General features: G+C 47.4%; 2 protein-coding genes across 3 annotated transcripts in view; one reads left to right on the top strand and one right to left on the bottom strand.

The window, feature by feature from the left end:
* Positions 1-26,899, bottom strand: part of PACC1 (proton activated chloride channel 1) — a 60,960-nt gene that overhangs the window by 16,316 nt on the left and 17,745 nt on the right. The window contains exon 1 of one of the 2 annotated variants that reach the window (XM_038760972.1): positions 5,239-5,289. The exons of the other annotated variant lie outside the window; for it this stretch is intronic. Coding sequence (XP_038616900.1) covers positions 5,239-5,274 — 36 coding nt within the window. The 5' untranslated portion in view covers positions 5,275-5,289. Of the gene's footprint in view, positions 1-5,238; positions 5,290-26,899 lie in introns of those variants that run through there. 2 annotated transcript variants of the gene reach the window in all.
* On the top strand, positions 9,905-22,432 carry NENF (neudesin neurotrophic factor). The gene is made up of 4 exons (XM_038760974.1): positions 9,905-10,139; positions 16,826-16,886; positions 18,427-18,530; positions 22,044-22,432. The coding sequence occupies exons 1-4, from the start codon at positions 9,963-9,965 to the stop codon at positions 22,218-22,220; spliced, it is 519 nt and encodes a 172-aa protein (XP_038616902.1). The 5' UTR covers positions 9,905-9,962; the 3' UTR covers positions 22,221-22,432.

The following is a 26,899-nucleotide window of genomic DNA, read 5'->3' as shown; positions in this document are numbered from 1 at the left end:
GGCTTATCTTTTTACTTGCTTAAGACTATGTTTACAATGTCACCTGTGCTTCTTGTCATTTGTATAATCTGTGTTCCATTTGTTCCTTCTCAACTGCGGAGAGGGACTCCCCTGTTGGACCCCAACTCCTGGAAGGGAAGGCCTGTTTCAACATTATCTTCTCCTCTAACTCTCCTCAGAGTGTAGTGCGGGGCCCAGCAAATTCTGGGTGCTTGGGAAATGTTGATGTCTGACTGACTTTGAAGGTACAGCTCACTGTTCTCCATCTCTCATCCAGGCAGGGAGAACATTTTCCAGCTCTTTGGAAAAATCATTCAACATGCATGAGGCATCAGGCTAGATTCTGACCCAATCTGATCCCACTCTGAGCACAATTCCCAATTTGGGGCTCTTTTGGAGTGAGTGAGGGGTTGATCCCACTGGCCCATTTTCTCCTTCACTAAGCCCCTAGTTAAGACCTTCCCCTGCCTGAACTACGTCTCCCCTAAGCCTGGCCTCCCTTCTCCACACACACACACACACGCACAGTCTCCTCCCTGGGTAGATATCAGTAAACCAATGGTATTTACTGAGCACTTATTGTGTGCGGGGCACTGTACTAAACGCTTAGGAGCTTACAATCTAGTAGGTGGGGAGACAGACATTAAATTACAGGTAGGAGAAGCAACAGTGTATAAGGCTATGTACATAAATTCTGTATGGGTAGGGTGAGTACTTTAAGTGCTTAGCCGGTAGGATTAAGTGTATAGGTGAGGCAGAAGGAAAAAAGAATAGGGTTGGGAGATGAGAGATTAATAATGATAATAATAATAATGGCATTTATTAAGTGCTTACTATGTGCAAAGCACTGTTCTAAGAGCTGGGGAGGTTACAAGGTGATCAGGTTGTCCCATGGGGGGCTCACAGTCCTCATTCCCATTTTGCAGCTGAGGTAACTGAGGCACAGAGAAGTTAAGTGACTTGCACAAAGTCACACAGCTGACAATTGGCAGAGCCGGCACTTGAACCCATGACCTCTGACTCCAAAGCTCATGCTCTGGATTAGCCAAGGAGGGCTTCCTGCAGGAGATGTGATTTTAGCAAGGCTCGGAAGATGGAGAGAGTGGTGGTCCGTTGGCTGTGAAGGAGGGAGAAAGGGGTCGATGGCAAGAGACAAGATGCACCTAATGGCATATTTATTACTCTATTTATGTATTTATTTATTTTACTTGTACATATCTATTCTATTTATTTTGTTAGTATGTTTGGTTTTCTTCTCTCTCCCCCTTTTAGACTGTGAGCCCACTGTTGGGTAGGGACTGTCTCTATATGTTGCCAATTTGTACTTCCCAAGCACTTAGTACAGTGCTCTGCACACAGTAAGCGCTCAATAAATACAATCGATGATGACGATGATGATCACTTGGAAGGAAGGGACAGAATGGTTAAATTCAGGTGTTCCCACGGGAAGGGGACACACACACACACACACACACACACACACCCCTGAGTGCCTGTGGTCAGCAGGATCCTGAGCATGACGAAGGGCACACTGGGGTGAGTGTGAGGGACAGAGAGATGGAACTTGCTGTCATTTGGGGCATTTGGTGTCACCTGGAGGGAAGTGAGGGAGTGTCTGCGACCCCCTGAAATACGGGTCCCTACTGGGTGGCAAACAAACCTTACAAGCCCCCATCTATGGCAACTGCCGGCTGAACATGACAGACGGGGATCACACCTGGGTTGGGATGCCAGAGAGGGCAGGGAAGCATTTCTCCTGCCTAGGGCCCAGTGCTTCACCTTGAATTTACCTAGCAGTCATGCTCAGAGTATCTAAGCTGAAAAGAAAACAGAAACAAAATGCAGGAAAGAAGCAGGGAAAGTGAGAAAGCAAGAGCGAGGGAGAAGGAGAAGGGAAATGGTCAAGGAGTGTAGCCACAAGGTGAAGAAAACAGGCTATGACTGAGAGGCTTTGCTTTGCTTTTTTTTTTTTTTTTTTTTTTTTTACCCCCCCTCAGGAAATTTACTGTAGTGGCAGCTCTGGCCTAACTGCAAGCTAAGGACACTTTTCCCTTCAAAAGACAGAGAGATTGATCTCCACCTTAACTTTCCCCATCACCCAGATGGTCTCCAAGCCCATTCCTGCTGAAAGGTAAATGCAGTAAAAGCCCAACTCTGAGTGTGATTTTTCTCCTGAAGTGGAAATTATAATGATGGCATTTATTAAGCACTTACTGTGTGCAAAGCACTATTCTAAGCGCTGGGGGGTACAAGGTACTCAGGTTGTCCTGGGGGGTTCACAGGCTTCATCTCCATTTTCCAGATTAGGGAACTGAGACCCGGAGAAGTGAAGTGACTTGCCCAAAGTCACACAGCTGACTATTGGCGGAGCCGGGATTTGAACCCACGACTTCTGACTCCAAAGCCCGGGCTCTTTCCACTGCGCCACGCTGCTTCGGAAAGCCACAACGTGGCTTAGTGGAAAGCGCCTGGGCCTGGGAAGCAGAGGACCTGGTTCTAATCATGGCTCCATAACTTGCCTGCTGTGTGACCCTGGGCTAGTCACTTATCTTTTTGGTGCTGCATAACTAACAACTCTGTTTTACTGTAATCTCCCAAGCGCTAAGTACAGTGCTCTGCACACGGTAAATGCTCAATAAATATGACTGACTGGTAAGATGGGGAGTCACTACCTGTTCTCCCTCCTATTTAGGTTCTAAGCCCTATTTGAAATGGGGGCAGTGTCTGACCTATTCTACTTATTTTATTTTGTTAGTATGTTTGGTTTTGTTCTCTGTCTCCCCCTTTTAGACTGTGAGCCCACTGTTGGGTAGGGACTGTCTCTATATGTTGCCAACTTGGACTTCCCAAGCGCTTAGTACAGTCCTCTGCACACAGTAAGTGCTCAATAAATACAATTGACTGACCTGATTTACTTGTATCTACCCCAGTGCTTGGAACAGCGCTTGACACATAGTCAGTGCTTAACAAATACCACAGTTATGGGCCGCTTGAAGTCAGGACCCACTCCAGTCTCTTCCTGGCTCTCTCCAAGATGACAGTGCCAACGACAGGTGCTTTGCAATGCCAATAATGCCCATGCCCTGACAGGCTTTCTTTTTAATTCCCGGATGTTCTGGGTGAGGAGGAGGAGGAAGGAGGAAAGGCTTGGTGCAGAAGGAAGGGTTTGGGGAGTCCCTTATTTTCACGTGTGTGTATGTGTGTTTTTCTTACTGCTTGGTATAGTGCTCCATACACAGCAGGGCCTTAATAAATACTATTTGCACTTACTACTGCAGGGTGGAGGGAAAGGAAACCAAACGACCCGCGGCGGCTAGAGTTAGAAATGGAGTTCTCCGGGCCTCTACATCCAATCAATCAATTGTATTTATTGAGTGCTTACTGTGTGCAGAGCACTGTACTAAGCGCTTGGGAAGTACAAGTTGGCATCATATAGAGACAGTCCTTACCCAACTGGGCCAGACGGCCAGCCCCTTCTTCCAGTCAGGGTACATCGAGGAGGATCCCACTAAATCCCCCAACCCGGAGGCGGCTCTACCGGGAATGTCTCTGGCTCTGATAACTAAAACCACGGGTGACTGGGCCGCCGGTTCCGCTAGCCAGGGCTCCATCCTTTCTTGGGGGGAAAAAACCCAAAAACCAAAACCAGTTACACTGAGAAGCAGCGTGGCTTAGCGGAAAGAGCCCGGGCTTTGGAGTCAGAGATCATGGGTTCAAATCCCGGCTCCACCACTTGTCGGCTGTGTGACTGGGCAAGTCACCTCACTTCTCTGTGCCTCAGTTCCCTCATCTGTAAAATCATCAATCATCAATCGTATTTATTGAGCGCTTACTGTGTGCAGAGCACTGTACTAACTGCTTGGGAAGTACAAGTTGGCAACATACAGACAGTCCCTACCCAACAGTGGGCTCACAGTCTAAAAGGCGGAGACAGAGAACAATCAATCAGTCAATCAATTGTATTTATTGAGCGCTTACTGTGTGCAGTGCACTGTACTAAGCGCTTGGGAAGTACAAGTTGGCAACATATAGAGAGAATCAATCAATCGTATTTATTGAGCGCTTACTGTGTGCAAAGCACTGGACTAAGCGCTTGGGAAGTCCAAGTTGGCAACATCTAGAGACAGTCCCTACCCAACGGTGGGCTCACAGTCTAAAAGGGGGAGACAGAGAACAAAACCAAACGTACTAACAAAATACAATAAATAGAATAAATAAATAGAATAGATATGTACAAGTAAAATAAATAGAGTAATAAATATGTACAAACATATATACACATATATATACATGTATACATATATATACACACATACATATATATACAGGTGCTGTGGGGAAGGGAAGGAAGTAAGATGAGGGGGATGGAGAGAGGTACGAGGGGGAGAGGAAGGAAGGGGCTCAGTGTGGGAAGGCCTCCTGGAGGAGGTGAGTCTCAGTAGGGCCTTGAAGGGAGGAAGAAACCAAACATACTAACAAAATAAAATAAATAGAATAGATATGTACAAGTAAAATAAATAGAGTAACACATATGTACAAACATATATACATATATACAGGTGCTGTGGGGAAGGGAAGGAGGTAAGATGTGGGGGGGATGGAGAGGGGGGACGAGGGGGGAAAATGGGGGTGAAGACTGTGAGCCCCACGTGGGCCAACCTGATCATCATCTCCCCCTTTTAGACTGGGAGCCCACTGTCGGGTAGGGACTGTCTCTCTATGTTGCCAACTTGGACTTCCCAAGCGCTTACAGTCTTTCAGACTGTGAACCCACTGCTGGGTAGGGACTGTCTCTATCTGTTGCCAACTTGGACTTCCCAAGCGCTTGGTCCAGTGCTCTGCACCCAGTAAGCGCTCAATAAATACGATTGATTGATCGATCAGTCCAGTGCTCTGCACCCAGTAAGCGCTCAATAAATACGATCGATTGATCGATCAGTCCAGTGCTCTGCACCCAGTAAGCGCTCAATAAATACGATTGATGTTGATGATGATCCCGACCCTCCAGCTCTGGTTTCCCGGCCTCTGCAAGACGGGAATTCGCCCCTTTCTGTTGCCGTCCGTCCCCTCCGGCCCCCGTGCAAACCCCACGGGTGGCAGGGGGCGGCCGACCAACTTCATCATCACCATCATCATCATCAATCGTATTGATTGATTGATTGATTGACCTTCGCCCCGCCGTCCTCCCCACCGGCTTGCACGGGCCTGTCCCGGCCCTGCCTCCCCGGCCCCCGTTACCTCCTGGTAAGATGCGGAGACCTCCTGCCTCATCATGGCACCGGCGGCGGCGGGAGGCCGGCCCGGGAGGCGGGGGCGCGCGCGGGGACGCGCGGGGGCGCGCGCGCGGGAGCGAGCCCGGCCCCGGGCACGCCCCCCTGCGCATGCGCGCCGCCCGCGGCCCGCAGCCGCCTCGGTTGCCTGGAAACGGTGGCTTTACTGGACGACTCAGAAACGGCGTTTAGCAAGTGCCACCGGGACGGATGGCGGACCCCATGTGCGGAGCGATTGGCAGAGTCCAAAGGAACAATAAACACCTGTATATAGCATCAAGGGTATTTACTGAGCGCTTACTGTGTGCAGAGCACTGTACTAAGCGCCTGGGAAGTACAAATGGGCAACATGTACATATTTGTTACTCTATTTTCCTTGTACACGGACCGGATTTACCAAACGCTTACTCTGTGTAAAGCGCTTGGGAGAGTCCAACGGAACAGTAAACGGCTGTATATAGCATCAGTCGTATTTACTGAGCGCTTATTGTGTGCAGAGCACTGGACTAAGCGCCTGGGAAGTACAAAGTGGCAACATGTACATATTTGTTACTCTATTTTCCTTGTACACGGACCGTATTTACCGAACGCTTACTCTGGGCGGAGCGCTTGGGAGAGTCCAATGGAACAATAAACACCTGTGTATATCATCAAGCGTATTTATTGAGCGCTTACTGTGTGCAGAGCACTGGACTAAGCGCTTGGGAAGTACAAACTGGCAACAGGTACATATTTGTTACTCTATTTATTTTCCTTGTACATATGCAGAGCACTGTACTAAGCGCTTGGGAAGTACAAATTGGCAACATGTACATATTTGTTCCTCTATTTATTTATTTATTTATTTTCCTTGTACGCGGACCGTATTTACCGAACGCTTACTCTGGGCGGAGCGCTTGGGAGAGTCCAACGGAACAGTAAACACCTGTATATAGCATCAATCGTATTTACTGAGCGCTTACTGTGTGCAGAGCACTGTACTAAGCGCCTGGGAAGTACAAATTGGCAACATGTACATATTTGTTACTCTATTTTCCTTGTACGCGGACCGTATTCAGCTGTGTGACTTTGGGCCAGTCACTTAACGTCTCTGGGCCTCGGTAACCTCATCTGGAAAATGGGGATTAAGACCGTGAGCCCCCCGTGAGACAACCTGACCACCTTGTAACCTCCCCAGCGCTTACAACAGTGCTTGGCACATAGAAAGCGCTTAACAGATACCATTATTATTATTACCCCAGTGCTTACAACAGTGCTTGGCACATAGTAAGCACTTTAAAAAGGCCATTATTATTATTAAATGCACTGTGATTTGAAAGGCTGAGCTCTGGGCCAATAAACCCCTATCTTTGGAATCCCAAGATTGGAGGCACATGAAGGTGCAAGTCAAGGGGAGAAAAATCTTCCATGGGAAACATGACGGGCTTTGAATTGGCCCATGAGTCCTGTTGGGCTGCCGCCTAACTAGCCTGGTGGGCTACGCATAAATATTGAGGAGGAACTCTGGAGGTACTGGCGCCGTAATCCAGAATCCTGTAGAGATGTTACTACGCTATCATCCCCAACCCCATTCCACCCCTCCCCATCCCCAATAAGAGACCCTACAGCCATGTCAAAAGTCCTCAAGCTGGAAGAATCTGTCCTTTAGTCAAAGCCCTTGCCTCCAGGCCAGACCACACCTTACTGAACCAGAGGGATGAGACCAAATCTATTTCCAAAGACTTCCAACCAGGGAAGACAACTATAAAGCCACCTTCCAACACCCAACAGATGCTATAAGAGCTACATTTTATTTTTCCTTCCACCAAGCACGTCCAATCGACGATAAAGCATATGCCATCAAGCTACTTGACATCATTTTCATCCATCTGATCATGGCACCTACTGTATGCAGAACACTGAACTTAACCTCTCATGAACAATTTTGCCTTTCATATGTCGTTGCCTTCGCATGCTTTGTGTTACAAATCTGGAGATACTTTTGAAAAAAAAAAAAAAGAGCTAAGTCAGAGACTATTTCGGCAAGATTCCAGAAAGACAGATAGGCAGGCAAGGGATGAGCCGAAATTTCCTTTATGAAGAAAGGCATTTGGGACTTCACAGTCACTACCTGTGCTCCGGTCACTTACTGTAACACCTAGAGAATATTTTCTCTCCATCTTAATGTTTTGATCCACTCCCATCCATGCCAAACTATCTTCCTTCTGCCACATTTTCTTCGGATTATAAACTACGCCATCTCCCACGAAACTACACAACAGGGCCTACTTTGTATTGCTACTCTCTGTGCTGCTTAGAGAGGGGCGAATAGTGGCTATTTATACCTTTATGAATACAGCTCTGTGCTCCCTGCAGCTGCAAACCTGTAATATCTCTCCTGAGAGGGGAGAGAGGTGCTTCCCCTTTACAGATTCTGAGGCATAAATAACAGTTTCCTTTTCCTCTTCCCACAGAGATTGGCAAACCAAAGGCAACTGTTTAATCAGACTAGCATCTGGCATCTAGTTACCCTATAAACTCAGCACCCAATTAGGTAATGTTAATAACATGTTAAGTATATAGTGCCACTGAGAATCGTATAAAACAGGTACCTCAGCCAAAGGATAGCAAACTGGAGTCCTGGACATGAAATAATCAGCACACAGACGAGTGATTGTTGAGTTTATACATAACTTTCATATTTAGAATTGGGATGTATTGTCAGAAATCTCAGTCCGCAGAAAATAAGAATCAAATTATTAAACTCATATCTGATCGCTTGTCTCAGGCCTGGCACAAGATCCAAAGGATACAGATAGGATACAATAAGACTTCTGTGTAGCACCATGAGTTTTATGGAAGGAGAGCACTAAAGACATCCAATGAACAAGCAAAATATCCATAAATACTCAAACCCAGGCAGACACTCTTTCAAAAAAATGAGTCCTAGAAAATTGGACAGGTCATTGATTTATGTGCAATTCATCTCATAAGGCACCATTTAACTCTGGCCCAATTATGTATTGTAAATCAAGTCATTTATGAAATATAATTTTTTAAAACAGCTCCATGGTGCCCCAAGTTTCGGCGAAGAGACGGTCGCCGCTTGACTAGACTTTTGAGAGAGACTCTGAGAGGAAGGAAGGGCCAACCATGTATTTACATTAATGTCTGCCTTCCTCTCCGGATGTAAACTCGTAGTGGGTGGGGGACATATCTACCAACTCTTTTATATTCTACTCTTCCAAGCACTTAGTATGGTGAGAGGAAGAAGAGCCAACCATGTATTTACATCAATGTCTGCCTTCCTCTCCGGATGCACACTCGTAGTGGGTGGGGAACATACCTACCAACGCTTTTATATTCTACTCTTCCAAGCACTTAGTACAGTGGGCATTCAATAAATACAATCGATTGCTTAAATCATCCATGCCAATAAAATGCAGTAGGGCCTAGCGCCAGGAGCACAGGACTAGGAGTGGGAAGGCCCTGGCTCCTCAACCCCGGCTGCGGCTCTTTACCAGCTGGGTGACCTGGGGCAAATCACTTCACTTCTGGACCTCAGTTTCCTCATCTGTGAAAGGGATATTGGCTCTCCGTTCGACCGCGAGCCCCACGTGGGGCAGGGACTGTGCCTGTGTTCCTTATCCTAGAGAAGCAGCGTGGCTCAGTGGGAAGAGCATGGGCTTTGGGGTCAGAGGTAGTGGGTTCGAATCCCACTCCGCCACAAGTCTGCTGTGTGACCTTGGGCAAGTCACTTCACTTCTCTGAGCCTCAGTTACCTCATCTGTAAAAATGGGGATTAAGACTGCGAGCCCTACGTGGGACAACTTGATCACATTGTATCCCCCCAGCGCTTAGAACAGTGCTTTACACATAGTAAGCGCTTAACAAATGCCATTATTATTATTATTATTATTATTATTATTATTACTACTACTATTATTAGGAGAAGCAGCGTGGCTCAGTGGAAAGACCGTGGGCTTTGGAGTCCGAGGTCATGGGTTCAAATCCCGCCTCTGCCAATTGTCAGCTGTGTGACCTTGGGCAAGTCACTTCACTTCTCTGGACCCCAGTTCCCTCATCTGTAAAATGGGGATTAAGATTGTGAGCCCCCCGTGGGACAGCCGGATCACTTTGTAGCCTCCCTAGCGCATAGAACAGCGCTTTGCACATAGAAATCGCTTAATAAATGCCATTATTATTATTATTATCCTGTACCTACCCCTGCGCCTGGCAGGTCCCAAGTGCTCTCCCCCTTCTAGACTGCGAGCCCACTGTGGGGTGGGGACGGTCTCTGTATGTTTCCAGCTTGTAATAATAATAATGATGGCGCTTATTAAGCGCTCACTATGTGCACAGCACTGTTCTAAGCGCCGATACAAGGTGCTCAAGTTGTCCCACACGGGGCTCACAGCCTCAATCCCCATTTTACCGATGAGGTAACTGAGGCTCAGAGAAGTGACTTGCCCTTCCCGAGCGCTTAGTCCAGCGCTCCGCACTCAGTGAGCGCTCAATAAATACGATTGATTAGTGAATCGCACGGTGGTCACGGCAGGCAGATTTGGCCCGTGGGGAGGCCGGGTATCCGAGGCCCTATTGGAGTGAGGGCCTAACAGTGGTTTTCCCCGGCGGGTGGAATGCTAAACTTCCCGTTCCTCCGGTCTTCTCCTCCCAGGCCGGTGGGCGGCTCCCGGCTCCCGGCTCCCGACCATGGCAGGCCCCGGTTGGCAAGGGGCTGTGCCGTTCCCAATCCTGATTGTGTCTCTGGTCCTGGGCCGGTCCCCGGGCCCCGGCGGCGGGGAGGAGCCCGCGCTGCGCCGGCCGGACAGGGGGCCTCCGGTGCGGCTCTTCACCGAGGAGGACCTCGCCCGCTACAACGGAGAGGAGGTACCGGGGGCGGTGGGCAGGCGCTTAGTACAGTAGTACGTTTGCTTTTGTTCATGCCCTCCCTCCGCCCATCCACCAAGCTAGCTGTCTTCCTTCAAGGCCCTGCTGAGAGCTCCCCTCCTCCAGGAGGCCTTCCCACACTGAGCCCCTTCCTTCCTCTCCATCCCCCCCATCTTACCTCCTCCCCTTCCCCGCAGCACCTGCATATATGTTTGTACATATTTATTACTCTATTTATTTTACTTGTACCTGTCTATTCTATTTATTTTATTTTGTTAGTATGTTTGGTTCTGTTCTCTGTCTCCCCCTTTTAGACTGTGAGCCCGCTGTTGGGTAGGGACCGTCTCTAGATGTTGCCAATTTGGACTTCCCAAGCGCTTAGTACAGTGCTCTGCACATAGTAAGCGCTCAATAAATCCGATTGATGATGATGATGATGGTGTTCTCTGTCTCCCCCTTTTAGACTGTGAGCCCACTGTCGGGTAGGGACTGTCTCTATATGTTGCCATCTTGTACTTCCCAAGCGCTTAGTACAGTGCTCAGCATACAGTAATTGCTCGATAAATACGATTGATTGATTGATTGATCCGTTCTATTTATTTTATTTTGTTAGAATGTTTGGTTTTGTTCTCTGTCTCCCCCTTTTAGACTGGGAGCCCACTGTTGGGTAGGGACCGTCTCTATATGTTGCCAACTTGGACTTCCCAAGCGCTTAGTACAGTGCTGTGCACACAGTAAGCGCTCAATAAATACGATTGATGATGACCGGACCGGGGGGCCGAGCCGCGACCCCCCTTGCCCTCCCCGCCCGGACGCGGGGCTTGGAGGCCGCGCACAACAGGGTGCCCCTGCCGGGCCCCAAGCGGCTCCCAGGCCCCAGGATAATCATAATCATCATCATCATCATCATCGTCAATCGTATTTATTGAGCGCTTACTGTGTGCAGAGCACTGGACTAAGCGCTTGGGAAGTCCAAGTTGGCAACATCTAGAGACGGTCCCTACCCAACAGCGGGCTCACAGTCTAGAAGGGGGAGACAGAGAACAAAACCAAACATACTAACAAAATAAAATAAATAGAATAGATATGTACAAGTAAAATAAATAGAGTAACAAATATGTACAAACATATGTACATATATACAGGTGCTGTGGGGAAGGGAAGGAGGTAAGATGGGGGGATGGAGAGGGGAATGAGGGGGAGAGGAAGGAAGGGGCTCAGTCTGGGAAGGCCTCCTGGAGGAGGTGAGCTCTCAGTAGGGCCTTCAAGGGAGGAAGGGCCTTGAAGGGAGAAAATGGAGAATCCCCTTCCTTGAAGGGAGAATAATGGCATTTATTAAGCGCTTACTATGTGCAAGGCACTGTTCTAAGCACCGGGGGTATACAAGGTGATCAGGTTGTCCCACAGGGGGCTCACAGTCTTCATCCCCATTTTCCAGATGAGGTCACTGAGGCCCAGAGAAGGGAAGTGACTTGCCCAAAGTCACACAGCGGACAATTGGCGGAGTAGGGATTTGAACCCATGACCTCTGACTCCAAAGCCCGGGCTCTTTCCGCTGAGCCACGCTGCTTCTCAGCCCTGACTGTTCTAAGCGCTGGGGGAGACACCAGGTGATCAGGTTGTCCCACGTGGGGCTCAAGTCTTCCTCCCCGCTTTACAGATGAGGTAACTGAGGCCCAAGGAAGTGAAATGACGTGGCCAAAGTCCGTGCTCTTTCCACTGAGCCACGCTGCTTCTCTAATGGCCGTGGCTAGACCCCTTGTGTGTCCCCCCTCCCCCCGACTTTATTCCCTTCCCCCCCCCCCGACTCGGGAGTTCTACTTCCAGCAGCAAAATAGGTCTGGATGGGGAAAGTAGCACTTTGGTGGAAGCGGAAAATAATAACAATAGAAACAGCGTGGCTCAGCGGAAAGAGCCCGGGCTTTGGAGCCAGAGGTCATGGGTTCAAATCCCGGCTCCGCCAATTGCCAGCTGGGTGACTTTGGGCACTTCTCTGGGCCTCAGTTCCCTCATCTGTAAAATGGAGATTAAGAATGGGACAACCTGATCACCTTGTAACCTCCCCAGCGCTTAGAACAGTGCTTTGCACATAGTAAGCACTGAATAAATGCCATCATTATCATCTGTTGAGTGCTTATTATGTGCCAAGCGTAGCATTAAGCACCGGGGCAGATACGAGAAATTCAGGTCAGACACAGCCCTAAGTAGGAGGGAGAACAGGTATTGCGTCACCATTTTCCAGATGAGGAAACTGAGGCACAGAGAAGTTAAGCGACTTTGCCCCAGACAAGAAACAGAGCTGGGGTTAAAACTCAGGTCCATATTTCTTCCACTAGGCCACATAACAACAACAATAACGTTATATGTTAAGTCCTTAATACGTACCAAGTACTGTCTGAGGTAAATACAATGCGATCCATCAATCAGTCTTATTTATTCAGCCCTTACTATGTACAGAGCACTGTGCTAAGCACTAGGGAGAGTACAACAGAATTAGCAGACATTCTCTGCCCAGATGGAGCTTACAGTCTAGAGTGGGAGATAGACTTAATATGGATAAATAGGTAATTTATACTATATAATTTAAAGATATGTACATAACAGCTGAGCGTTTGGGCTTGGGGTGAAAATCAAATGTCCAGGGGTCACAGATTGAAGTGTTTAGATGAGATGATGCAGAAGGGAGAGCGAGCTGGGGAAAAGGTGGGCTTAATCATTCATTCATTCAATCGTATTTATTGAGCGCTTACTGTGTGCAGAGCACTGTACTAAGCGCTTGGGAAGTACAAGTTGGCAACACATAGAGACGGTCCCCACCCAACAGTGGGCTCACAGTCTAGAAGGGGAAGACAGAGAACAAAACAAAACATATTAACTAGAATAAATATGTACAAGTAAAATAAAGTAATAAATATGTACAAACATATATACATATATACAGGTGCTGTGGGGAAGGGAAGGAGGTAAGGTGGGGGGGGATGGAGAGGGGGACGAGGGGGAGAGGAAGGAGGGGGCTCAGTCTGGGAAGGCCTCCTGGAGGAGGTGAGCTCTCAGTAGGGCCTTGAAGGGAGGAAGAGAGCTAGCTTGGCGGTTGTGGGGAGGGAGGGACGGAGGGAGGGGGAAATCGGGAAAGATATCTTGGAGGAGATGATCAGACTATGTGATCAGATCAGACAAAGCCCCTGGCCCTCATGGGTAAGTAAAGCTGATCCAGTAATAATAGTAATAATTGTGGTACTTGTTTAGTGCTTAGTATGTACCAAGAACTGTACTAAGCACTGGGCTGGATACAAGCAAATCGGGTTGGACACAGTCCTGTGTCATGTGAATCCCTAATTTACAGATGAGGTAAATGAGGCACAGAGAAGTGAAGCGACTTGCCCAAGGTCACACAGCAGACAGCTTCATTCTTTGGTCTCTGTGGCTCCAAAAAAAGGGGAAAAAAACCCCTCTACGAGAAGGCTGCAGCAAGGGTGCCGGGGAGCCATTTGATTTGGTCTGTTTCAACTTTGTGACAGCTGGCTGGGATCTCTGGGCTGGACCTGGTCCATGCAGAACTCGCAACAGCCAAGAATCGATTCAAGCCAAATCTCAGTTGTGTGAGGCCCAGCCCCGAAAACCAGCCAGGCCTGATCTCATTTCCAGAGAGGCGGGGTTACTCATGAATGACCCACCATGCATGTGTGCTGGCGGTGGGGGGGAACCTCCTCCTTTATCCATGAACATGCTCCATGGGGTTCCCATGACTATTTCTCCCCCTGTCCCATTCACATCTCTATCTCACACGTCCCAACAGTCTCATGCTGCCTCCTTTCTTCCCTCCCTCCTTCTGGAGGGGAGATGAAAAACTTAAACACTGCCTTTCCGTAGTAACAGACGGTGGCTTTCGTTGTTACTGCTGCTGTCCTTAATTTTGTTGATTCCTTGTTTTCTTTCCCTATAGGTTTACCTCCACTTCCCTCTCTCTCCAATTGAGAGCCCCCATGGGATGGATTGTGTCTGAATTACCCCAGTGTGCCTTCTTGCCTCAGAATTTAGTTCAGTGCACAAAATGCTTAACATTTCACAAGGATTCATATACGTCTATATTCAACTTCACATGATATAGTTATCCATGATAGAAAAGGACAGGGTTAAATCTCTGGAAAAATAAGAGCTACATAAATTCAGAAGCCTCATTTTAATGAGCATAGTAAAGCCTCATTAATTCAAAATGCAGAAAAAAGGGAATTTGAATTAGATAATAATGGTAATAATGGCATTTGTTCCACACTTACTATGCACCAGCCACTGCACTAAGTTCTGGGGTAGATACAACATAAATCAGGGCTGACAGTCCCTGTCCCACGGGGGCTCACAATCTAAGTGGGGGGAGAGAACACAGATATTGAATCCCCATTTTTCAGGTGAGAAAACTGAGGTCCAGAAAAGTTAAGTGACTTACCCAACGGGACATAGCAAGCAGATGGCAGACCTGTGATTAGAACCCAGGTCCTCTGATTACCAGGCCCATGGGCCTAAATTTGGATTGTTTGATATTGTTATTTAAAATCTAGTAGAAATACTCATCCTTTTCTTGGGTTTGAGAGCAGGTGTTATGCCTATATTTTTATGAGCCTTTCTGTGCTGTTTTTCTGCCTCTCTCAGAGTATGCCTCCATCTGTGTCTGTTTCTGCATTTCTCTGTCCTTCTGTTTTCCTCCAGTCTCTATCTTTTAGTGTTTGTGTGTCTGCTGCTGGGTTTTTTTTATCTGTGTCTTTGTCTCTGCAAATATGCATGTGTCCTTGGGTTGAGTCTGTGTGCAGATGGGTGACTGTGTCCATGGGCATGTTTCCATGTTATGTTTCCTTTTTCAGTAAGATCTCTCCTCTCTTTCTTGTTTTTGCTGTACTGTTTTTCCTCTGTGCTGCACCTTCAATTTTGAGAAGTCTCCAGCTTCCTTCATCAACCCCCATTTTATTTCTCCCTTTTTCAGTAGCTGTCTTTCACTTCCCTCCTCTGCATTTCTCTTCCTTCATGCTTTCCTCCTCAGCACTGCTGTGTCCTCAGAAATAAAGCACAGGATAGCTGCTGGGACTCTGCGGGTGGGGAGCACAAAGGTTAACTTCTCCAGCAATTCCTTAGCCAAATCTCTGCAAATTAAATTCATGCTTCTGTCATGGGTTCTTGTGCCTTTTAAGTTTATATATTTCAGTTTCTGGTATTTAATGTTTCAGAATCACCAACAGCAATTATCGAGTGCCTATTTTTGTGGAAAGTACTGCTGAGGGAATTTACAAAAGGAGGAAAATCTGAGGTCCTTTGCCCCTAAATTGCTTACAGTCTAATAAGGCCCCAAGAGTTAAGAACACGAGTATAAGTAACACTGAATCTCAGACATTTCTGAAAACATTTAAGTGGCGAAATAGCTGCAGTGGATGGTGTGAACACGGCAGCCTGATGGGATGGGCTGTATAAGCAGGAAATGAGTTTTTAGAGGGGCCTTGAAGGAGGGAAGGGAAGTGGTTTGACAAACTAAAGTGGGGGAAACCATTCGTGCAGGGGAAATGGGTGAGCAAGTCACAGACAGGAAATTCACGTATGAAGTTAGCCTGGGTGCAATGGAGAGCCCAAGGTGGTTGTTACAAGACAGAGAGCAACCGGTAATGAAGGAGCCAACTCACTGACAGCAAAGAAGCTTTTCTGTTGTACTGGAGGGGCTAAGGGTTCTGCTTTAGAAGACGCCAAGAACCCAAGCCGGCAGTTTCTCAGGAGAGGATCTGAGGTACTGAATATAGGGCAGACAGGAGGTACTGATAAAGTGATAATCTGGTCAGGAGGGGGTTAAAAGCTTGTGTCTAAATCAAGAAAGTAAGAGCACTGGGCAGAGCCATGAAATAATATTAAGGAAAAATAATCAGGACATGGTGCCAGCTTGATCCTGAGAAGGGAATCAGAGTATTTAGCAGGATGTTTTCCTTCCTCAACATTGCGGACAAAGCAACAAGAGGGACAGAACATTATGTTGGGCAGAGTCCAACAGTCACAGTTGTAGCCTTCTCAAGGTTCTAAAAGTTGAGACAGTAGATTGCTACTCCTTGAGGACAAAGCAACAAGAGGGACAGAACATTATGGCAAGAGGAGTGGAGCTTCGGGCTCCTTGTGGCTCAGAGTCCAACAGTCACAGTTGTAGCCTTCTCAAGGTTCTAAAAGTTGAGACAATAGATTGCTACTCCTTGCTCACAGTTCAAGTTGGGAAAGGAGGGGTTGAAGGGAGTCCTGGTGGTGTGTGTTTGGCGAGGCGGGGAGGGAGTCTCTCTCACTGGCAGCAAGCTCCAGCGGTCCAGTTTGAGGGAACTGAATGCGGCCTCATGTTACCACAAAACCAAGGGAGAAAAAAGGCTAAGTGACTTGCCCAAAGTCACACAGCAAGTCAGTGTTAAAGCTGGGACTAGAACCCGGGTCTCCATTTCTGGCTTTGGACCAGACAACTCCTCAAATCTAAGAATTTCTTTCCCAAGATCTGCATTTGAGTCTCCACATTTTCAAGTTATCCCTCAGTCAGTAACAAGGTGGTCTTGTAGAAGAGAAGGGGGGCAGTTTGAAGGAGAGGAGCTGTCAGATCTCCCCCCAACCCCGGCCTCCGCACCAGCCCCACGCTAACATAGGGCTTATGTTCTAACTGTTCTCTCTCTCTCTCCTTCCAGGAAGATCAGCCTATTTATCTGGCAGTGAAAGGTGTAGTGTTTGATGTTACATCTGGAAAGGGTGAGTTGTCAATTCTAGGGATTTCGCCATTTCTGGGTGGGCAGGGCTTAGGGCAAAGGTGAGGCTACTTCCTTCTTGCCCCCTCCAATTACTCAGTCCATCAAGCCAAGCACCATCCCAGGGCCTGTACTAGTGACTCCATCAGACTGCCCCGTTCCATTGCGCCAATGTCTCCATCCCCTAAGGTGAGCCCCACAGCCACCATGGGTCCTGAGGCCAACAAACTCTGAAATCTGCCACTGCTTGTCCCCTCTGTTTCCTTCTGAAAAGCTGGTTGGTGTGATTTTGGCATTGGGCAGGAGACCCAGGGGCCAAATAGATATTGTTTTGAAGGATTATTTATTCCACCATAAAGTTACTGTTTTTTCTTTGAGCTCAAAGCAGGGAGCAGAACCAACTGTCCCAGCAGGCACTGGGGAAGAGAAGGGAAAGGAAGAAAATGACAAGAAAGGGAGACCGAGCAGAGAGACAGACAAGAGAGGTATTTGGGTGTCCGTGGCAGGACTGCATTTCTGCCTCACACCTTGCCATTTCCTTTTCACAGCCAAACAAAACTTAAACACAAGAACCTTTCCAATAAAGGAAACCTGGTCTGAAGTCCTAAATCATCCTCCTCTCACCCCCAAATTTATCACTCCAGTTGTAGGTAATAGTGTTGAAAATGGGGGTGGGCACTACAGCCTTTTATACTTCCCAGCATCTTACACTCTACTTTATCCTCTTCTTCCCATAGTGGCATACATGCACACACACATACAGACACACTCACTCTCTCTCACACTCCACCCCTTCAAATACACTTACAAACACCAGGTGCTGGCTCTGGTCTCACTGACATCTCTCTGTGGGACACCTACAGATACCCATAAAGTAAATGTGCAGTTGTATCAAGTACTTTCCAAAGGAATGGAATACTAGTAGCGTGGCTCATTGGAAAGAGCACGGGCTTTGGAGTCAGAGGTCATGGGTTCGGATCCCAGCTCCGCCACGTCTGCTGTGTGACCTTGGGCAAGTCACTTAACTTCTCTGAGCCTCAGTTCCCTCATCTGTAAAATGGGGATTAAGACTGTGAGCCCCACGTGGGACAACTTGATCACCTTGTATCCCCCCCCAGCACTTAGAACAGTGCTCTGCGCATAGTAAGCGCTTAACAAATGCCATCATTATTATTAGTAGTAGTAGTAGTAGTAGACCTTGGGGTGGTATCTACCCAGAATTCTGTTTCCCAGGGTCTCTATAGAATCTCGGGGGTCTCACCATCTTTGTGGCCACTCGCTCTAACTCTGCAGTCAGTCAAGGATTACTCTTGCCAATGCAGTAATGCCCAGCTGTGGATCCCCAGAGGATACTGAGGAGAAGCTGCTTAAAAGTAGACCTGGTCTGCTGAGACTGTGAGGTCTGGTGACCTTCCTGAAACAACACTGTGGATTTTTAATTTTCCCTCTCCCAAGGCCAGGGGTTCTCTTTCCAAAATTCCTTTAAGCCCGAGGTCTGCTCTGAGCCCTTCACCTCTCACGTGGTTCCGTTCCTCTCGGGACAGAGTTCTATGGGCGAGGCGCCCCGTACAACGCCCTGACTGGGAAGGATTCCACTCGAGGGGTGGCCAAGATGTCCCTGGATCCTGCGGACCTCACTCATGACACGGTAAGCCCGCTTTACTGGTTGTTTTAAACAGTCTTAAATTACCAAAGCTCCCTGTGGGCAGGAAGTGTGTCTCGCATTTTCCCAAATGCTTAGTACAGCACATTACACTCAATGGGCACTAAGTAAATATGATTCTTGTGACTACTCTTTGGCCCACAATATTTGCATTTGTTTCTCCCACATCTCCCAATATTTTTCCCCATACCTCCTTCCCAAACACAGCTGCTTTTGCTCTCCTTCCCTCCCCCAGGGCACGACCAGAAGGGAAAACCAAAAATCCACCCACAGTAACTGCATTCAAGTCTTTCCCCACTAATACAGATATTAACATCAACAATATTGATTGAGCTTTTGCTTTGTGCTAACTGCTGAACGTGAAAATCCAATGAAATATCTAACCTGAAAACATTGAAAGGAGAAGCAGAGAATTCCATTCCTTTTAATCCTGCTGCCTGATTTTCATTTAGGCCTTGGGCACATGGTCCAAGCCCTGCTTTCCTGACTGTGGCATTCTTAGTATTGATGGTTCTAGATTACATTCTCCTTGGGCGAATGGCTCACTTTTCACTCTCTGGCTTTTTGGGTCTCAATTTCTCCATCTGTAGAAATGGGAGATTAATACTGGAGTTCAGCTCTTGTTGAAAGAGCTCCCAGCATCATCAGCTGCATGAAATTTCCTGGTGTTTTTGTCCCTATTTAATATTTTTCCATGGTTAGGAGGAGCAAAATGAAAAACAAAAGCAAGCTAGTTTAGCCGGAGTTCTGATTTTCATCTGCCCCTTGCTCCAGGCAGAGTTACAATTAAAATCATCCCAGACAGATGAGAATCTCATGTACTCAAATGACATCCAGAGAAGACAGTGCAACGTCCCTCCCAGACACCAATTCCAGTATCTACTAGCCATTGCCAGGAAGGTCTTCCTTGGGTCTCAATTCCAGCCTCAACTGGCGAAAGAAGAATGTTTTCCCCCCCGTAATGTGAAAGAACCCTAATGAGCTGAAACCAACCTGCTTTTCTAGGTGAATCTTTGCTACAAGAAACAGTTTGAACCTAGATAACTAATTGATTAAGAAACAAGCCCCCGGCAGATCTCTCTATCTTCATAAGGAGGAAATTAATCATATGGAACTTTTCTCACAGGCCTAATGAAGTGTAGAACTTGGGCTGGTGCTGGGAACCATGGAGCCAATTAAAGATTCTGGGGAGCCTGGGGCAGTGAAAGCCCAGTAGGCCGGCCCCTCTCACCGCCCCCAACAAGTGAGCCCACACCCCAACCTGAGAGTGTTTCTCTTCTCTCCGGGTAGTGTCTGGCCCATTTTTAACCCAGCCGCAGTTGCACAGAAGGTAAAAGGCGGTGGTGTTGGGGCGGTGCAAATGTTGCCAGGGAAAGCGGAGATGGGGGAGTTGAGGGGGCAGGGAGGCAGCCTCTGAACCTAGTGGTTCCCATGTCTTAGGGATCTGGGGTCACCAACAGTAGTCACCATTTTTGTCATCATCGTTGTCATCACTTACTGCGAGTTGCTCAGGGGTAGACTGGATTATAACCTGGTTTAGCTGGACACCTACCCTATTCTCTTCTAGCCTCTTTCATGGTTTCTATTCCACGGCAAAAAATAGCCCTGATATTGCTAGGAAGGGAGGGGGGGCGTTCAGGCGGAGGGGTGCAACCAGACTTCCAGGGGGTGACAGGGAGCAGTCGTGGGCCCGAGGAGTCCACTACGGGCTACTTTCATACATACATTCAGTTGTATTTAATGAATGCTTACTGTGTGCAGAGCATTGTACTAAGTGCTAGGGAGAGTACGATATAGCAATAAACAGACACATTCCTTGCCCACATTGAGCTTACAGTCAAGAGGGGGTCCTAAACCTGTGACAGGCAGACTATGAACTGACTGTCCTCGGCCTAGACCTCCCCAAAGCAGTCCTGCTTATGTGCCCAGCACTATAGTACATTCTGAGCTTCAGAGACAAGGCTGTAGTGGAGAATCAGGCCGGGCCTGTGCAGTGCCTCACTGAATACGATTGAATGAATGAATGAGAACCCACCAACTTTTAGCACTGTGGTCTACTAGGCCATTAAACAACAGTGATGAATGCCAGCATGGTTCAGCACTCAGTACCGGTACGGCAATAAATGACAGCACAATGTACAGGAATGAATTGGGCCCGGACTCACTTTGGTCTGATTCTGTATTTTCAGCACTGAGTTTCCCTCTGCTGACTTCTCACTGACCTGGGAGGGGAACACAAAGGCTATGGAGAGGGGTGGGTGGGGTAGGGATTTAAGTTGTCCCCCTGGAGAAAACTTCTAGGACTGTGGGACTGTGTTCTTCCAGAAAATGGTGTGAGACATCATCACATCCCAGTAAAAATCCAAAGCTACTCTCAGCACTGCTAAAAAACAGACATTGCATCTGCCCTCTAGAAAGGACGAGACATAATAATAATAATAATGATAATAATAATGATGGTACTTGTTAAGCACCTAGTCTCTCAAAACTGCCCTTTAGTTTTGACCTCATTTCCCCATTTTTTGGTTGTGCATCTTTCCTCTGGTTTTTCCCTAGTTTTTTTGCTACTCCAGGTAGCTGCAGCTTCTCTCCTACTCACTAGGCAGGTCCTGACTCTCACCTGATCACCCCAGTGCCTGTGGCTTTTCTCCAGGTCTGGCCAGTTCCATCCCTTTGCCCTCCATCCCACTTTTCTTTCCTTTTTCTCTCTCGGTGCAGCTTCTTACTTTGAGGTGGCCATAAAGACCTGTCACTGGCCAGATGAACATGGAATATTGCCAAATTTCCCTCTGCCTGTCCATTTCAGTCAGTGGTATTTATTGAGCACTTACTCTGCAGAGCATTGTACTAAGCACTTGAGGAAGAATACAAGGTGCCTAGGAGTTCTGTCGGCCAAGAACTCCAAGACTAGGGAACAGTTTCATACCCTGAAATTATGGAAACAGGTTTAAGGGAAAGGAGAGGGTCAGAGACTGGGACAGTGTGGGAACAATGGGAATGTTAACTGGGCGGGTAAGGGGAGGGAAACTTCCCACAACAGATCTAGGAATTGAGGAGCAGACACTTTGAATGTTTCTCTGGGAGACCCCTGCCACCGCTCCCTTTGCTTCAGAGCCATTGCATTTCCCTCCCAGTCCTTGTTCACACTGATGTGGGCTGTGTACTTTCAATCATTAATCAATCAATCCATGGAATTTGAGTGCTTACTGGGTACAGAGCACTGTACTAAGCACTTGAGAACATACAGTACAATACAGGTGGTAGACATGATCCCTGCCCTAGGGTGCTTACAATCCAGTGGAGAAGCATGCAAGCTAGTGGTTTCAAATAATTAACCTCTCCGCCGCCCCATGATGATTCGCCCTGAGACGATTGCCTCACCCGCTTAAAATCTGAATCCAGCCCTGTTTGTGGGAAGGGATGAGAGAGAGGAGGCAGGATGTTGTGAAGGAAACATCCTCTCCCCCCACTTTACTTTTTCATCTCTCTGGTGTCTAGACGGGACTTACGACAGAGGAGCTGAAATCCCTGGATGACGTCTTCACTAACGTGTACAAGGCTAAGTACCCCATCGTTGGCTACACATCCCGGAGAATCCTCAATGAGGACGGCAGCCCCAACCAGAACTTCAAACCTGAGGACCAGCCCCATTTCAACATTAGGAATGAGTTCTGATGTGGAGTCCGGAAACAGGGGTGCTGTGTGAGAGGAGCCGGCCAGCCTCATGATGCCTGCAGCGGGCTTCGGGCTTTGATAAGGATCTAGTGCACTTTTTTTTAACTGGGGATCAAATGAATTCCTTAGAAGAACAAGCTGATAAAGAATGGCTTGTGTTTGAGTCATCGACTTGCCCCCCAAGCGAAATAAAATCAAAATTTTACTTTGAACATTGGCTGTTTCTGGTTCTTTTGGAGGCTGGGTTATAGGGCCAAGCCCTGAACAAACAGCAGTGTTGTCTAGAAGCTTTCAGCCTGGGACACAGAGTTCTCATTCCTAGCTCCTTTCTCTGGTTTTGTGCTGACTTGCCTGCAGGAGAATTCTTTAAAAATCTTTTCCTTGGCCCCGATATAGACAAATATGCTATTTATCTCAATTTTTTTTCTACATGCAGATGAGCAATTAAGTCTCTGAGAGGTCCTTTCCGCTACCCTAGTTATCTGCTGTGATGGGACAAGGAGAGCTTGGATTTCCTCCCAACCCTAACTCCCATCACTCCTTCTTAATAGATGGTGTTAACCTTCATTAATCTCCAACCCCCATGGTTGTTAACCTTGCCAAGGCTACAACATCTCCCCAAGAAACCATCCTGGACATCTCTTAGAGCAGAGACTAGGCCTGGGAAGCAACACACCCCACCCCTCCAGCTGAAGGTGAATGGGAATAACTGGTTCCATATATGTTTCCAGCGGCAGAGGCTGGGTCATTTGAATTAACTTCAGATGCCCACTCTTGTAAGAGGGCTTGGAGTGGGGTAGTCTCCCCAATCTCTCTTGAGACCCCTCCCCTGCCACCACAGAATGATTCTGATTCCCAGTTCCCCTGGGGAGATGCCCAACTCTGATAAGTGGGGTCAGATGTATTGCTCAGGACGAGAGTGGAACTCAAAACACGCAAGGCAACTAGAGGAACCCAAAAGGCACCATTCACAAAGCAAAAAAAGCCACAGAATCACATGGATCAGAGAACCTGGGGGACAACACAAAGATGGGTGCTGAGTGCCCCTGGCCAGGGCTGGAACCCAGGGCAGTTGCCCCTCCAGACTTTCCTTGCTTAAGTCCTCTGTCAGCCCTGGGACTTGCCAATGAAAGAAACATTGAGCCAAGCTTGGCTGGCACTGTATTTGAAAGATGTGCAGACCCACCTCTCTCCTGGGGGTCCGGCTTGCCTCTGCCCAGCCCTGAGGCTCAGAAAACAGACCAGCAGGCAGATAAAAGAACCAAAGGTGGGTCAGCTAGGCCCTTTGCGAGGACAGAAGCATGTGAAGAGAGGACGGGGCAGCTCATAAGAAAAGGCTGGCAGGAGGCTATAAATAACGCTGAGGGGAGTTCAGTTTCAGGAGGCAGCAGCTAAACCGCTGATGCACAGGGAAAAGAGGCTTAGCCACATCTCTCTCAGGAATGGGGTGTTTACTCAGAAAAAATGCCAGATCAGCCTTTGGCTAGGATCCCTTTTGGAGGAAGAGGTCTGCGTGTGGCCATTCTAGCCACTTTCAGGCACCAACTGCCAGTGCCCACACATGACACACTCATTCCAAACCACCTTCTCTCATCAGTCTGAGGACCCCACCGGCCTCCTGCTCCCATCTGCGAGGAACAGGCCTGAAAGCCCAGCTTCAGATCCCAGTTGATCACGCCACAGTTTGAGCAAGAAAGCCATAAAAGACGCCTGGTGTTTCTTTCCGATCTGCAAAAAGCATAACTAAATCCCAATTACCCGTGCTCAGAGGGGCAGGGAAGCATGGAAAACTAACTTTGTTGCTGAATTGTACTTTCCAAGTGCTTAGTACAGTGCTCTGCACACAGTAAGTGCTCAATAAATACAACTGAATGAATGAGCTAAATGACAATCCAGAAGAATCTTCAAACCTCGTTTTAACCAGTAGCTCTAACATCCTCCTCCTCCTCTCCATGGTCCTCCTCCTCCACAAATCATTCAGAAGAACTACTGACAAGAGGCAACATGGTTTGAGTCCCAGATTCTTCCTCTCCTGTTGGTAAGCAATGAGATGGTCTAAAGAGTCAGGGGAAAGGGAGAAAGATAAATTAAAGGCTTGGATAATCCATAAACTGGATAAGTCTCTAAGTGCACATTCTGTCCTTCTTCCATGATCATTCATTTTCTTTTTACACAATAAAGAATTGTCACTCTTGTAAAATCCCAGGACCCCTACTAAGATATAGCAATCAATCAATAGTATTTATTGACTCTTACTCTGTGCTGGGCATAACAGAGTTAGTAGGCATGAAAATGTTCCTTTAGCCTACCCCTGAGTTTCCCTGACAATATAATATCTATTAAATGCTTACTGTGTGCAGATCACTGTATTAAGCACTTGGGAGAGTACAACACAGTTAACAGACATGATCCCTGCCTTTAAAGTGCTTAGCATCTAGCAAGGGAAACAGGCACTAAAATAAGCTCATCTCAACACTTCTCAGTCACCGTGCTGAGGTTTTTGGCAGTCATGGGCTTCAGCATTCTACAGAACAACAGAGCACACTCTGAGAACAGTTTCCAATTAAATGAAAATTCTCATTTCTTTCTGGTGTCTTTTAGTCCCAGCCAAATTTCTTTCAAATCTGTGAGGCAATGGACCTGGATTTATTTGCATGGCTGCTTTAAAGTCTGAATAATTGACAGTCTTTACATCTAAGAGGCCTTGCCATTTGGGGTACAAACTAACACCCTGGAGATGGGATTGCCTTATTATTCAGTAGGAACTCTCAAGGAGGAAAAAAATTAAGTAACTCAGAACGAGAGAGAGAATTTCCAAAACTAGAAACCATAATTTTGTGGTCTCCAGTTTCCATTCACTCATGAGCATACATTTTTTTTAATGTTATTTGCTAAGCAATTACTATGTGGCAGGCACTGTACAAAATGCTGGGGTTGATTCAAACTAATCAGGTTGGACATACTCCATGTCCCTCGTGGGGCTCAGATGAGGTAACTGAGGCACAGAGAAGTTAAGTGATTTACCCTAGGTCTCTCAGCAAACAAGTGGCAGACTTGGAATTAGAACCCAGGTCCTCTGGCTCCCAGACCTGTGCTCCATCTACTAGGTCACTGAATATCTGTACTAATACACACACCAGCCACATATGCACGTAGGCCTGAGCATATTCATTCATCCTCCCTCATTCTCCACCTTTACAAATCTGACCAAATCCATCCCCCTTGCCAGTTTTAATGCAAAGCCAAAGGGGCTAAGCCAGGCATGCCTGGTGCCCCACATAATGCTTCTGGTCCTGGAGGTATCTCTTTCCCATCTGGTTCTAATTCAAAATGTTTTTATGGTTCCCAAATAGAGTTCAGCTTTATTTCTCCATTACACTTCAAGAGAGAGGGGACACCCTGATGGAATCTGCTCTGTCAGAACAGAGATGAAGCTTTCTTTCTGCCTGCCCAGCCCTGGTGGGGGGTGGGGGGGACACCCATATGAATCCCTGGTATAGAAAGTTTGCATTATTGTACTAGCTCAGTGACTTTTTCCAATGCTCTTGGGAATATGATTCCTCAATTCAGTGGCTATCCTAGGTCTTTCCCTTGGCTTCAAGAGAAAAAACCCTTAGAGAAGGGATACCCCTTCCAGTGAACAAGTCGGGACAAATCCCGGATCGGATGGATTCCCTCTTTGATGGTCCGTGAGCAGGAGGAGATCTGGGCCATCCCTGTAGCCGATTCCTGAGCCTCCCTCTGGCAACTATCGCTGGCAGAGAGAAAACTGACAGGAGGGAGTATGATCAAGAGAGCACTGAAGGGAAAGAGGGAGACAACAGGCTCCTTCCCTGCATTTGGCCATCCCCTTTCCCTCAATACCACAGCCTTGAGGAAGCCTCATTCATTCATTCAATCTTATTTATTGGGCACTTACTGTGTGCAGAGCACCGTACTAAGAGCTTGGGAGAGTACGATACAACAATAATTGCCCCAGTGTATTCCAACTTCCGAGGCCTCTCCCTGAAAAACAAAATATTTTGATGGGGGCAGGTTTGAAGGATTATGGGGAGCATGGAGTATTGTGGGATGGAAGAATTCTAGACTCACTGGACTAGAGGGAAGGATTTCCAAAATAAAAATTCCTCTCCTCTAATTGTTCTTCTGCCTATTGCAGACTCTGGTTCTCTGAGATAGACTATAACATAGGGTGAGAAAAGTAACACCAGATTCTGAAAAAGACTGGGCATGATTCATGTGCCAAACAATAGGGTGGGTAGATTTCAGTGCACTTAAGGAGCTGCAGAGTAGGGATGAAGTCAGAGAATATATAATTTAAAGACTCACATCAGATGCAGAGTGGGTGGTAAAATCGACTCGGTTTCCAAAAGCTGTCCCACATCCACACAGAACAACATATTTACTAAGCCTCAGAGAAAGAAGAAAGATTAGCTTTGCCAGTCTCGTCTTCAAGATGCGGAATGCGGAAAAACAGCATAGCATTTGCCTCTTGTGAGTTCTAATTGAGTCCCCTGCAGAAGCAAAATGGGAGGTAGGGAGGTCATCAATTGCCCTGGATTGGACAGAAGAGGAGGAAAGAAGCAGTGTTGCCTAATGGAAAGAACGCAGGCCCGGGAGTCAGAGGATCTGGGTCCTATCCCAGCTGTGCCACTTGTTTGTTGAGTAATCTGACAATT

The sequence above is a fragment of the Tachyglossus aculeatus genome, chromosome 19, assembly GCF_015852505.1.
Source record: "Tachyglossus aculeatus isolate mTacAcu1 chromosome 19, mTacAcu1.pri, whole genome shotgun sequence".
NCBI lineage: Eukaryota > Metazoa > Chordata > Mammalia > Monotremata > Tachyglossidae > Tachyglossus > Tachyglossus aculeatus.
Note: the sequence above shows the minus strand (reverse complement) of the source record. Positions and strands in the feature narration are given on the sequence as shown.